A 13,024-nucleotide genomic window follows, 5' to 3' on the forward strand; every position below is an offset into this window, starting at 1 on the left:
CTTTCCGGTTCAAATAAACAATCTTAATGCGATCTACATTGATTGGTTTTGTGTCATTGAATCAGTGAATCAAATGAACGAAATGAATCGATTCACCAAACTGAACTGAATCAAATGAATCGAGTCACTAAAAAGAATCGAACTGGGCGGGAGAAATAACGGGGCAACTTTAACTGATCGCTTTTATTAAAATGCTTACAGTACAAACAGTGGAAAAAATAATAAATCATGCCGCGAGAGGTACCGGATCCGGACAAATTAGATGCCGGAACGAAAAAAAGTCAAATCTGAGAGGTGGCTGATTAAGAACTTCAAATTGTGTATTTTATTAAATGTAATTACAGATTGTTGAGTTCACCTGACCTTGCCTGGTTGTTGTTTGTCTTTCTGTAGCACACAGATAGTAAGCTTAGCTGGTGAGTTATAAAGAGAGAGTACATTTGAATCTGTGGCAATCCTGTTTTTGTATCACATGTTGAAGAGAAGTGACAGCTGTAGAAAAGTGGCCTGGTATTATATGACCTTGACCCGTGTTCTCTCACAATGTATGTAAGGTTGGTGGTATGCCTTCACAGGGATGGATAGAGCATGGTGGCGTACTGATCACAGGGAGTTTAGCAGTACAAAGGGGACGCAGCTACGGGAGTACGGCCCCTTACACTGACACGCTGCCAAGCCGGAGCGCTGTGTGTTTGTTACTGTTTGTGTTGGCAGACTGAGACAGATTCGGGAACTGAAGTGTAGGAGATGACATGCTTCATAAAGTAATTATGTAGCTGATTATTTGTATGAGTTTTTATATTTTCATATACATCTTAAAGCACATGTAATTAGCTAAGCAAGACTCTGCAATTTTCCTGTCTCTAAAAAAAAAAAAAAAAAAACGAGACATTTGCAGTCTCACGTATCTTGGCATCCGGGCAGAGAGCCAATGTTAGCAGGTGTCTAATCAACATGGGTGAAGGAATGGAGACACAGTGTGAAAACAGAACACCACGAACAAAGAACTAGTTTGAAACAGTATCTAACAGATTAGGTAAAGAATGTTATAGATTTGGGCAAGTTTCCTTCTTACCAGGAGGTGTGTTGAAGGTGTGTAATAGTAGGGTGGATCCATACTGATTGGAAGAAATGGGGCTTGGAAATGCTAATATATTCATAGTATTTAATGTAATGTTTTTGTTTGAATAGTCAGTCACTTCCTTGAATTGACTCCACATGATTGTGTTGTGATACAAGCGTACTTTGGTTCAAGCGGTGACCTGCGCATCTTTGCTTGCTGGTGTCCAATGTTTATATGATTGTATTAACAGTATTTATTTTATGCATATAAAGTATTTTCGATCAAAAATCATTTGTTGAATTATTTTCCCTACAGAAGCCATGGAGCCAGCACTACCACCTTTGACTGTGATTATTGTTGTTTTATTATTTTGGGAACCTTTTTGTTTGGGACTGCAAGCCCACCGTATGGTCCCCGATACCATTGATGGTAGAGAAGGCATTATTGTGAAATAAAATGGGACCATTATTGTAAATACATCCTCTTTGTGGACATTCTATACTTACTACAACCACTCACATCCTGAACCTAGGTTTGACAGGATTGCCGGTAAGACAAAGTAATATCTGAGTCCTGAGATGTACTCAAAATTCATGTGATATACCTCAAATCTAATCTGTTCACAAAACTTGAACTTAGAGACTGTTTAATTTGAATTAAATAAGGTTTAGTATTCCTGCATCTGTTCTTGAGGGGTTTGATGTGTGTATTTTCAAAAACATGAAAAACAGAAAAAGTTAGTTAAGGACCAACTGTCTTCCTGGAAGACATGGTTACTAACAATTTGTTCAAAATAACATTGCACAGAATACTTCTTAACAAACTAATCCTTGCGGATATCTGCTGCTTCTACACCAACAGAAGGCTAAATACGAGTCATATACTAGAACCTGGGACAAGCACTTAAAACATGAAAATCACAATGCATTTTGTAACTTTACTCCATTACAGCTGTGGTATCCCCTTGGTCCTTTGAAAAATATACAGTACTCAAAATTCATCAGTACCTTTACACTGAATTGAAAATACATCAACATAGCAAAAGCTTAAATTAAAGGGTTCATCTTTAAAAGCAGTTTTACAATACATGGAGGCAACTAAATGTTATGTTAGAATTAAACAGTTGACGACACAAGATGTGAACATTTGTCAAGTTTTATTTTGTAAATAAGTACTTTATATGCCAAGTAACATAGATATTCCCTTACAATCTTTTGTAATACTTTATGTAAAACAGTTATTGATATTATTATTTTTTTTTACCATATAGTAGGACATAACTTAAAAAATAACATAGTAGGACAGAACTTAAATTGTCATCAAAAAATGTTTGTGTGTATCTTATAAAGTCTGCAGGTACTCCAGTGTAAAAAAGAAACAGATCCCAAGAAAGACGTATAAAGTGCTTGCAATGGAGGAAAGCTACAAAACTGCTTTCTCATACTGTACTTAGTGACTAACTACAGACTCTAGTCCCTAGAAATGTGTGTGTATATATATATATATATATATATATATATATATATATATAAAAAAAAATATATATATATATATAAAAAAAATATATATATATATATTTTTTTTTTTCCAGAAATCTAGTACAAAAGGTTTAGAGATGCAACGATTTTGTTTTCTACAAATGAAATAATAAAGAACAGTTTATCTTGGGTTGATCACATTATCAGACAAGTGGTTACTATTTCATCTTCAGCAGCAACATTGGCATAAGCACTGCATATATTAATGTACACTAAAGAACAACAATATATGGACAGTTGAATAATAGTTTTGAAATGTAATCTAAAGGAAAAGGAACATGTGTATAAAATAGGGAAATAGAGTATAAATGTATATAACAGTTTACTAACATAAACACAATGTTAGGCATCTTGGTAGTCAAAGAACTTGTGATTCTTGGGTTCGAATACTGGCTTCTATGATGGAACTGATGATGTCTGCCCTGTCCTGTTCTGAGGACATTATCGACCTGTTCTGAACGTACTCGGTTATGTTTTTACTGACTGGTACTACAGTATTCTTTCTGACGTCACATTTTATTAAACAAATGTATACAAAGAATACTTCTATACACACAGTGATCTACAGAAAAATGACGTCCACTGTGTAACAGATACAGGTAGTACAATCACACACAATTCTTACTGTACCAGCAATGCCTGTGAATAAATCTTAAAGGATTTCTGCACCCCTAGGTTTACAGTATGTTTGTAACAGTGTTTAAAACTGTAATGCTATATTGGTCATCAAAATGCACTTCTGTATATATATAAATTAATACCTAGATAATTTAGAGAAACCCACAGCCTACCGATTACTGTGCAATAAACCACTTCGTAAAAATGTGCAGATCTTAAATTACCATATTTTACTGGCAGTGGCGGACTGAGATTAGATATAAATATTGTGAATTTACGAAACAAAAACAAACTGAGCTGAGCATCCACAATGTATAAAGTTACACTGTAATAAATCATAACTATATTCAAGTTTTTTTCCACTTCCTATCAACAAAACTAAAACAGGAACCAGAGGCACTGCCTCATTATTATAAGTGGAATTTTTGCATTGACTTGCATTGAATAGTTTCAGTAGAGCGTCCAGTTTTCCTTCCTTTGCTCCTGAACATCCCATTTTTTTCAGTCAGAAAAAAAAAAATCCTCTGTGCTTTCCAATATTTGGTAACTGCAATTTCAGTCTGAAAAAAAAAAATCACACACAGCTTTCTTTCACCTTGTCATTTTTCAAAAAGGAATTAAGAAGTGAAATATTTATCACAGTTTCTTTTCTGTGAACTGAATTGTCCTTTGAGTGATCTTCGTCACTTTGGTCCTTGGCAAAATTTACAAATACCTACAAAAGAAAAAAACAACAAAAATGAAAACCCACTTCATGTAAACCCACATTTCCAATTAGTGTTGTGCTATTAATACATAAACTAGCAGTATGTCAACTAACAGCAAATGCCATCACTACAATATATTGCAGATACTGAAAGTTAATCATAATAATCATAATTCATTATTACTGGATATTCAGATTTTTATCTGCACTCAAACTCTAGTTTATGTTTTCAGTTGTTTTCAGTTGTTTTTATAGGGTACCCTTTCAGTTACAGTTTCAAAATCAGTACTTTTACCCTTTTTGAGATTTTGCCATAAAATCCTCAGAATAAGCTACAAATCGGTCTTCTAAGATGGTAAATCACTAGACAAAGGTTTCTAAAAGATGAACAGTACAATTCCTTTATCAAATTCTCCAGGGACATTGAAAATGTGTGTGTGTAAAAATAAATATGGCATTGTCTGCTTTAGAGAGAGAGGCCCAGGCCTGAATGATGTTCGCTTGAGGAGCTCTGAAGGGACACACCGACAGTGTCTGACTGTAGCCAATTCAATTTACCTTCCATTCATTATCATTAAAATTCATGCATTTTAAATAAGAAAAGGGGGATAAAGAGGGCAGTGCAACTCTACTGTATCTAAACTATTGATATGTTTTGCTGGCCATTTAGATTTTACTTACAAAAAAGTGAATTAGCGTGCGACTTACTTGGTCGAGTGTAGTTTGTGATACTGAATAGTCTTCTATTCTGAGTTGGCTCTTGTTTTTGGAAAGGATGCTGAATAGCCTCGCCAGGGAGGAGAGAGAGGACGGCAGTTGATACTGAAGCATGTTTCGATGTTTCTCCTTCAGCACACTGCCAGGGAGTTCACATTCAATGAACTCCATGACAGGCTTCAAGTTAGGATTTGGGCCTGCTATTCGAAGAATTATCGTGTAGCCGTCGCCAAACCTGCAAAACAATTAGATAACAGGATAAATATGCTGGGTATTTAAACTGTAAATTGCATTTTATTTAGCAAGGCAAAGTCTAATTGTTTAGTTTTTTTGTTAGTACTGTATCACCAGACTGAATGCATCTGATGTAATCATCAGAAAACTGCAGTAAACCAACAAAGAAAATATGGAACTGTACAAGCCTTCCTGTCATCATACTTATACAGATGATACTCTGAATCAGCACATAATCGAACACGATACCATAGTCACAAAACTAAACCTTTAAGTTCTTATCTCTGCTACTAAAATAAGTCATAGAAGCGAGAACACTAGTTACATGACTATTGCCCTTTTCATCCCAGTCTTTCAAAAAAAATATTATATAGTAAAAAATCTGTATATGTACCTGTTTTTAAGGTGCTGCACACTGCCAAGGCATCTGAACCTGCCGTTTACCATGATAGCCATTCGCGTGCAAAGTGCTTCACATTCCTCCATACTGTCAAAACAAAATGACTCGTTAGACAAATTACACGAGTTTCACAATAGAAAAACCAACCTTTGAAATGAGTGAATGAAAGTATGAACTAATACACAATGATATCATGTATAGTAATTCCATTAGGGGGTGACATAATAAACCACAATGGTGAAAATAAAAAGACAAGACATAAGAGGTAAAAGTAGTTTTAAGAGAAATGTTTATAACCTTACTAACTACTTGTACAGACAAACCATACAGTATTACCATTCAGCAAGAACTGACTTGAGTACGGAACATTTTATACAAGACTGCTAAATGTTGAGAAGAACAATTTATACTGTGTATAGTTTGGTAGAAGTAGTATTTATTAAAATAGCATTACATACCTGTGTGAGGTAAGCACCACAGATCTTCCTTCTTTGATAATGCCAAGAATACAGTTCCATAGGGCTCTGCGTGCCTTGGGGTCCATCCCTGTGGTTGGCTCATCCTATTACAGACATCAAACCACCATTAGCAGGTTAAAACATTGTATTTTCTACATAGTGGTTGTATATTACAAAATAATTCCATGCATGCAACATGTTGTGCAAGCGTAAGATCTGCAGTTTTGAAAGGAATACATATTGCAGCAAACGTGTTTTCTTTTTAAATTGTGATATCCCTTCTAAACATTTTCCATAGCAATAAAGAATTGCAAAGTGTAATAAAGCACAGTAAAAGCCCGGTAAAGCACAGAGAGGTATGGTAAAGCCAATTAAAAAATATGGCAAACCAGGGTAAACTATTGCAAATGCATAGTAGCCATGGAAAAAAACACAGTAAAAGTGCAAAAATAGCATGCAAAAAGTACTCAGTACCAGGTTCAAAGCACGTTACTGTCTGAAAGTACATCAGTCAATTGGGGAAGCAACTGGTTGGTCAATGCCAATAAAAAAGGTGCTGAACAGGTGTGTATAAGGAAGTGCAGCACTACCAGCATGGCTTACAAAGTATTCTTTAAATTTAGTGTCGTACCAGATATCAGGTTTTAAAATGAAAATACGTGCTTACTGTAACACGTGTTTCTGATAAAAACTGTACATTTGATACAAATATGGCAAATGAATGCACAACAGGGAAGATGCATTGGGCAGCAGTGTGGAGTACTGGTTAGGGCTCTGGACTCTTGACCGGAGGGTCGTGGGTTCAATCCCAGGTGGGGGACACTGCTGCTGTACCCTTGAGCAAGGTACTTTACCTAGATTGCTCCAGTAAAAACCCAACTGTATAAATGGGTAATTGTATGTAAAAATAATGTGATATCTTGTAACAATTGTAAGTCGCCCTGGATAAGGACGTCTGCTAATAAATAAATAATAATAATGCATTACAATATATTCAGTATTTTACAAGCATCTCAGGTGATTTCCAAAAATATTTAAAATGTAATAACATGCAGGGTGTTTACAGAAGGGAGAGACTGCTATCTGGTGAAGAAGGAAGGAAGGAAGGAAGAGAGGGAGTGGTACACCATTATCAGTGTCTGGCAGGCTGTAGAAAGGATGGCTGACGGGTAATGTCAGACCAGGAAATACAGAGGCACAGTACTGTGAGTACAATGCACTGGTCTGCAGATTTATTAAATAAAACAGTTAGACAAAACAAAACACAGAGACACCAAAATAAACAGACAAACAAACAGTGAACAAACCCGAAACAAGTACCGTGCTGGTCCGTCCTGCATGAGTAGCAATTGTTATTTATCTTTTAAATTTTCTCTCCTTCTCTCTCTCCCATTCTCCACTACGAACACCCAACCCTGAGTGAGAAATTCATGCTGCTTTTATCTACATCTGTGCCGGGACTCGATTGCTCATTAACCATTCAATTGAGTCCAGGCACTGTCTGCGCAGTCTAACCCAAACTACACAAACTAAACCAAATACACCCGGGGGGGAGGGGCCTGGTACCCAGTCACACAGGCGTATGGGAAGGACAGGACGAGATGACCGGTCATTTTCTACTCACCAGGAATACTACAGGTGGACCTCCAATCAGAGCCATTGCAGTGGACAGCTTGCGTTTGTTCCCTCCACTGTAATTCCCAGCTCCTTTGTCCATGTATTTCACAAGTCCCAGTTTACGAACTCCCCATTCAGCAACCTGAAAAAGGCATTGAAGGCTTAGAATGAGGGTGGGAATTTACTATCACTAATTATTTTACTTTTACAAATCATAGCCTGCTCCAAAGAACTTTCCAAATAGCGTATATTCTGAATACACAATGAGGCATGCGATATCGTTATGTTTTTTTTTTTTTTTAATAAATAACCTTGACAGTTACAGTTAATAGGAATATATGTCAATATCAGGTATAAAAGAAAATGAAAATAATAGTTGACAGGTCGAGGGTTATGTAACTGACCAACATTTACAATGATTTAAAGAATACAAGGTCCTACGTGCCAGTTTGATGAAATCTGTTTAGAGCTACGGCACTTTCATTGTTTGGTATCGTACCTTACAAACTTCTTCTTCGGGAACTCCACGTAAAATGGCATACAATTCCAGGTGTTCTCTTCCAGTCAGCAGCTCATTAATGGCATCAAACTGAGGGCAGTAACCCATGTTCTGGTGGGCATCACGAATCTCTGACAGGACGCTGAAAAGAGAGCAATACAGAAAATAAAAGATGCTGCTGAAACATCACTAGAATGTGATGACCAAAACATTGCAGAGAATACATTAGTTAAGATAACTGGTATTTAATTCTGTACAAAGTTCCTTTTTAAACCATTTCAAATGTTACAGGTACTGGGGGGCATATTTTCAAGAAAGTTCATTGTCACCTCTTTCCGTTAAGAAAAGCTTCCCCGCCTGTGACGTCTGTGTCTCCAGTCAGCATTTGGAAGGTGGTTGTTTTTCCAGCGCCATTCACACCAAGCAATCCGAAGCACTAGCAAAACAGAGAAAAAGATTACTTCATTAACTGTAACACTTTCAAGCAGTCCACTCACTTGTGTTGTGTTAAAAGACCAAATACTTGTTTAATTGTTTGATTATAATTAGGGTCTCAAAATGAGATGCTGGAGCAGATTTCAGCTTTTTACTCCAGTGCAAATGAGCAGTGTTCCATTTCCAATTCCTGTTCATGTTCATAGCAACCTTGTGCCTGCTCACGGTTATGCTGTCCCTGTTCACCATGAATTAACATTCAGTGGTTTAATGTGTAATGCAAGGTTAAATGTGTAACGGGTGGTTCATATTTTGAATTCAATTGCAATTACTGTGTAGTTACTATGTAATTACATTATTACAAATGGAACTTAAAATACAACAAGTAAGAAAAAATACATGCCCATTGGAGGCTTAAAATGAACATCTATAGGTATAGAAACATTTAACACATTGAAGATGTGACTGCAACAGAGCAAAATCTACATAACTCTGGTTCTTTTGTATTGCAAGTAAGTTTGTAGTACAGTATTTTATTAAATACATTTTAAAAGACAACCGAGAGCAATGTACTCCCATTAAAGCAGGTAATAACGTTCTTATGCTTATGTCGGTACAATAAAAAAAAATCAGTTACCTCTCCTGGGGGAATTCCAACACAGAGCCTGTCGACTGCTGGCTTCCGTTTCATCCTGTACACCTGGAGAACAAAGACAAAAGGTCTTAAGCAATTCAAATGACACCATCTCTCACTTCCTGGAAGACTTCCAACAATGCCAAGCTGTGTTGTACAGAAACAGACCTAGAGCAATGGTTTGGTGTTGATGTGGTTGTTGCATCATCTCACCTTGGTCAGCTCTTTGAGTTCCAGAATGTCACTCTGCCCCCCACCACTCAGTATTCGCTGCCTCTCTTTGGCCACGTCTTCATCTTCGTCATGTATTGGTGGAAGTTTTGCAGATATCCGTCTGAAAAAAAACACAGAATATAAATTCAATTTGTTTGTGTTTTTTTTCATGGCTCACTGTGTTATGTAAACACATACTGGACTAGAAGCTGTCTTTTACAAAAACAAGAAGGCTGTGTTTATGTAAGCTATAAATCAGCTGTATTATGTATATCAATACTACAACAGTAATACAACAGCAGTGCAACAATGCAAAGGGATCTGATTGCAATATACTGCTTGTGTTCTACTGTAAAAGTGTGCAGAATAAATATGTATTGCTGTGTGTATCATTTATGATTCTCTTTAAAAAAAAATAATCAACATAAAAAGATAGGCCAATCGAATGTTACCTGGGTTTAATAAAGAATCTGTATTGGATTAGTACTGTAATGCAGAAGAAGACAGCCCCCTGCACTGCCATTGCAAAGAGGTTTCTTCCAACCATATCCCAGGAGAATGGCGACCTGAAGCGGTTTTCACCTGGAACAAGAGCAATTAGTTAAACTGATGAACATATTATAAAAAAATAACATGTATATTTTACTGAAATGTAAGAGGTTTTGAAATCCTGTGTGCTTGAATATTTTTCCCCCCATGCCAGTTTTTTATGTAACAAGCATTAGAAGGTGTTCCCTATCCCCACAACACATACATTCTGGACATTTTTATTGTTCCATCATGTGAAAAACTCATTTCTACTTTATATGGTTTCCATAGTTAAACACCAGCTTACCGAATCTTTCCAAAGCATCGGCCATTGCCTGATTTTTCACCATGTCGATAAGACCTCGTCCCAGACAAAAGTGAGGAAAGATTAGGAATACGGACTTCAGAATATCATTAATCGAGTTGTGACTCTGTTGAAAAAGAGCCAAACGATTAGCTTGACCTGTAGGCAGAGGTGCACAACTAAAAAACAATGTAAGTATTCTACAAATATGCTTGTAAACACACCTTGCCAATCTAGATTGTACTTGTAACTTCTTTTTTTCTATGCTGGATCACCAATCATATCCCTTTACCATTCGTTCTATGGCCTCCCTTTACCCTGTATATCTACAGTATATCTATCCCTCTATATTTAATGATACTGTAATGTTTTGAGATGGTTCGATCCTGTATCTTTTCTGCTGGGAAGGACCCTGCTGCTTCAAGCTGTGTCGGACAGTTGATGGCTGTTTTTGGCCTTGGTAATAAATATAAACCTAACCTCTGTATAACAAAATATAAAATATAATAAAAGCAGACGATATATGCTCAAACCTTCTTATTTTTAACCAATAATACTGTGACTTACGTCATTGCCAAAAAGGTCAAGAACGAAGGTTGCAACACTGCCATTGATTCCAATAAACAGGTTAACACTGGTGAGTACTACATAAGCAGTACTGGGGATTTTAAACAGGAACGATGCAGGGTACATCAAAGGAGTAATGGACCACCTATGAGGAAAAAAAGATATACATATATATTTATATTAAGATATATACACCCTCGCTATATTGCAGATTCAGATATATCGCGGTCCTTGAGTTGGCTCCCGCATTTTTACTGTCTAACTGCGTATGCCTTAGCTGCAATATACATAGGCACTTAGAATTACTGTTCTTTTTATTTCGTACCACACATCACAAACAACAACATACAAAACAATTAAAAACAAAGCATTAATATCGTACTGTTGTCATGTACACACGTATTGCACAATAACACAAAGCAAATTAAATATCTACTTGCTGAAGACTTTTTTATTTTAGCCAGCGAGGTGTTCACTTGTGGCAGCAATGCACTAGCAAAAGTCACAAGGCAGTGACGTCGGCTCCCTAGCAACAAGCCTCCAATGTTGGGAATGGATTCTTTCAATGCAGCGGGTTTGTGCATTTGAGAAAGGAGAGGAAGACTCATGAAATTAATTGGAGACTGAAGTTGATGAGAAACAATTACGCTCCGCTGTACGAATTAAACTGGTGTGCTGCTTTTTATACAAAAAATGAGAAAAAGCAGGTTGCGTAGAGGACTTATATTGGACCCTGACGTCCCTGATAAAACGAGCAAGTGGTTGTAGTGTATTTGTTATGCTTTTGACATCAGTAAACAGCAATTCAGTATCGAAAATGTCAATTCAATTGTTCTTCTTAAAGACTGTAGAAACCTACCCATACAGCAGCAGCAGCAGTGCCAGAACAGGAAGGTTGGCAGCAGAAACGTACGACTTTTGTTGAAAACAGACAAAAATGATGATGACGAGAGTAGCTGGCACTATATAGTTGCACTGAAACAAAATGGAAAATATTGTTGACAACAGGTTTTAATAAAGAAAACACTGGCAATATAGCTATACAATGAACGATCAGTTAGTTTACTGTAATACAGCAACTTTTAGTGTATGCTGTAAACAGCTGCAGCATTTCGATTTAATTCTGCATTTTTGTTGAGACATTGACATTTAATCAAAGGTATTTTTCATTCAAAACAAAAGGTACAAGGATTAAAGGATATATCCTTTTATCATCTGGATCTTAAGTAACTAAAACAATGGATTCACAAACTTACACTTTCTTTAATGACTATGTTTTTTAAAGTTGTGTTTTTTTTTATAAATTTAGTCGTTGCCAATTTTTTTTTTTTTATTATTTCCTCCCCAATTTGGAAATGGCCAATTATTTTTAGGCTCAGCTCACCGCTACCAGCCCTGCACTGACTCAGGAAGGCGAAGACGAACACACACTGTCCTCCGAAGCGTGTGCCGTCAGCTGACCGCTTTTTTTCACACTGCGGGCTCACCATGCAGCCACCCAAGAGCTACAGCGTTGGAGGACAACGCAGCTCTCGGGCAGCTTACAGGTAAGCCCGCAGGCGCCCGGTCAGGCTACAGGGGTCGCTGGTGCGTGGTGAGCTGAGGACACCCTGGCCGACCTAGCCCTCCCTCCCCCCGGGCGACGCTCGGCCAATTGAGCGCCGCCCCCTGGAAGCTCCCGTCCTCGGTCGGCAAAGGAATAGCCTGGACTCGAACTTGTAACGTCCAGACTATAGAGCGCATCCTGCACTCCATGTGGAGCACCTTTACTGGATGCGCCACTCGGGAGCCCCTTAAAGTTGTGTTTTAATGAAGTAATTAAGGTTTGGTACGCTACCTACAAAACCTCAAAACTTTATCTTTCTTTAGAAATAATTTTTTTTATTACACATTTTGAATATTATTGCCACTAAATTGTAAAGAGCTACAATTTTTTCCATAGGTAAGACAATGGTAGTCTGTATTTGAATTCCCTTGACTCACCATATCCCAGACGAAGTTTGCAAGCCAGTAGAGGCCGGGTCTGACCCCACTGATGAACTGCATGTGCTTGGACTTGCTAACTCTCTCTTGAATGAGGTACACTACAAAACTGGCCGGTACAAATGACATGGCAAAAATCACACAGATAGAGACCAAAACATCCACTGAGGTTGTGATCCTACAAAAAACAAAACAAAAAAAAAAACCATAAAAAAGTTTAATAAACTGTGACATGAATGCATACCTATAGTTTTGAAAAGCTCCCATTGTTTGTATAACTGTTGTATAAAAATAAATGGTGTGTAGAGCATCACTTATTGTATAGGAGACCTTGTGAAGTATGGGAAGCGAAGCTGGCTTCGCGGACTGAGAAATTACACCTCCAATACAATAAGACACACTACAGATGACTTCAATTAGCACTACAGTAATACAAAACAAAACTGGTTATCATTGAAACATTGCAGATTGTTTAGAAATTACTTCATGTTACAATATCCTATAGGTACA

The 13,024-nt window shown here is 37.2% G+C and overlaps 1 protein-coding gene across 1 annotated transcript in view; it reads right to left on the bottom strand.

Moving 5' to 3' along the window:
* Positions 1 to 2,202: 2,202 nt before the first annotated feature.
* LOC117408622 (phospholipid-transporting ATPase ABCA1-like) overlaps positions 2,203 to 13,024 on the bottom strand; it is a 60,685-nt gene continuing 49,863 nt past the window's right edge. Inside the window, exons 37-50 of the mRNA XM_034013785.3 lie at positions 12,515 to 12,692; positions 11,391 to 11,506; positions 10,532 to 10,676; positions 9,968 to 10,091; positions 9,585 to 9,714; positions 9,133 to 9,253; positions 8,923 to 8,985; positions 8,180 to 8,286; positions 7,851 to 7,992; positions 7,359 to 7,493; positions 5,735 to 5,838; positions 5,271 to 5,363; positions 4,634 to 4,877; positions 2,203 to 3,934 (exon numbers count right to left, since the gene is read on the bottom strand). Of these exons, the coding sequence (XP_033869676.3) occupies positions 3,794 to 3,934; positions 4,634 to 4,877; positions 5,271 to 5,363; positions 5,735 to 5,838; positions 7,359 to 7,493; positions 7,851 to 7,992; positions 8,180 to 8,286; positions 8,923 to 8,985; positions 9,133 to 9,253; positions 9,585 to 9,714; positions 9,968 to 10,091; positions 10,532 to 10,676; positions 11,391 to 11,506; positions 12,515 to 12,692 (1,843 nt within the window). The 3' untranslated portion in view covers positions 2,203 to 3,793. The remainder of the gene's footprint in view (positions 3,935 to 4,633; positions 4,878 to 5,270; positions 5,364 to 5,734; positions 5,839 to 7,358; positions 7,494 to 7,850; positions 7,993 to 8,179; positions 8,287 to 8,922; positions 8,986 to 9,132; positions 9,254 to 9,584; positions 9,715 to 9,967; positions 10,092 to 10,531; positions 10,677 to 11,390; positions 11,507 to 12,514; positions 12,693 to 13,024) is intronic.

The sequence above is a fragment of the Acipenser ruthenus genome, chromosome 2 (assembly GCF_902713425.1).
Source record: "Acipenser ruthenus chromosome 2, fAciRut3.2 maternal haplotype, whole genome shotgun sequence".
Classification (NCBI taxonomy): domain Eukaryota; kingdom Metazoa; phylum Chordata; class Actinopteri; order Acipenseriformes; family Acipenseridae; genus Acipenser; species Acipenser ruthenus.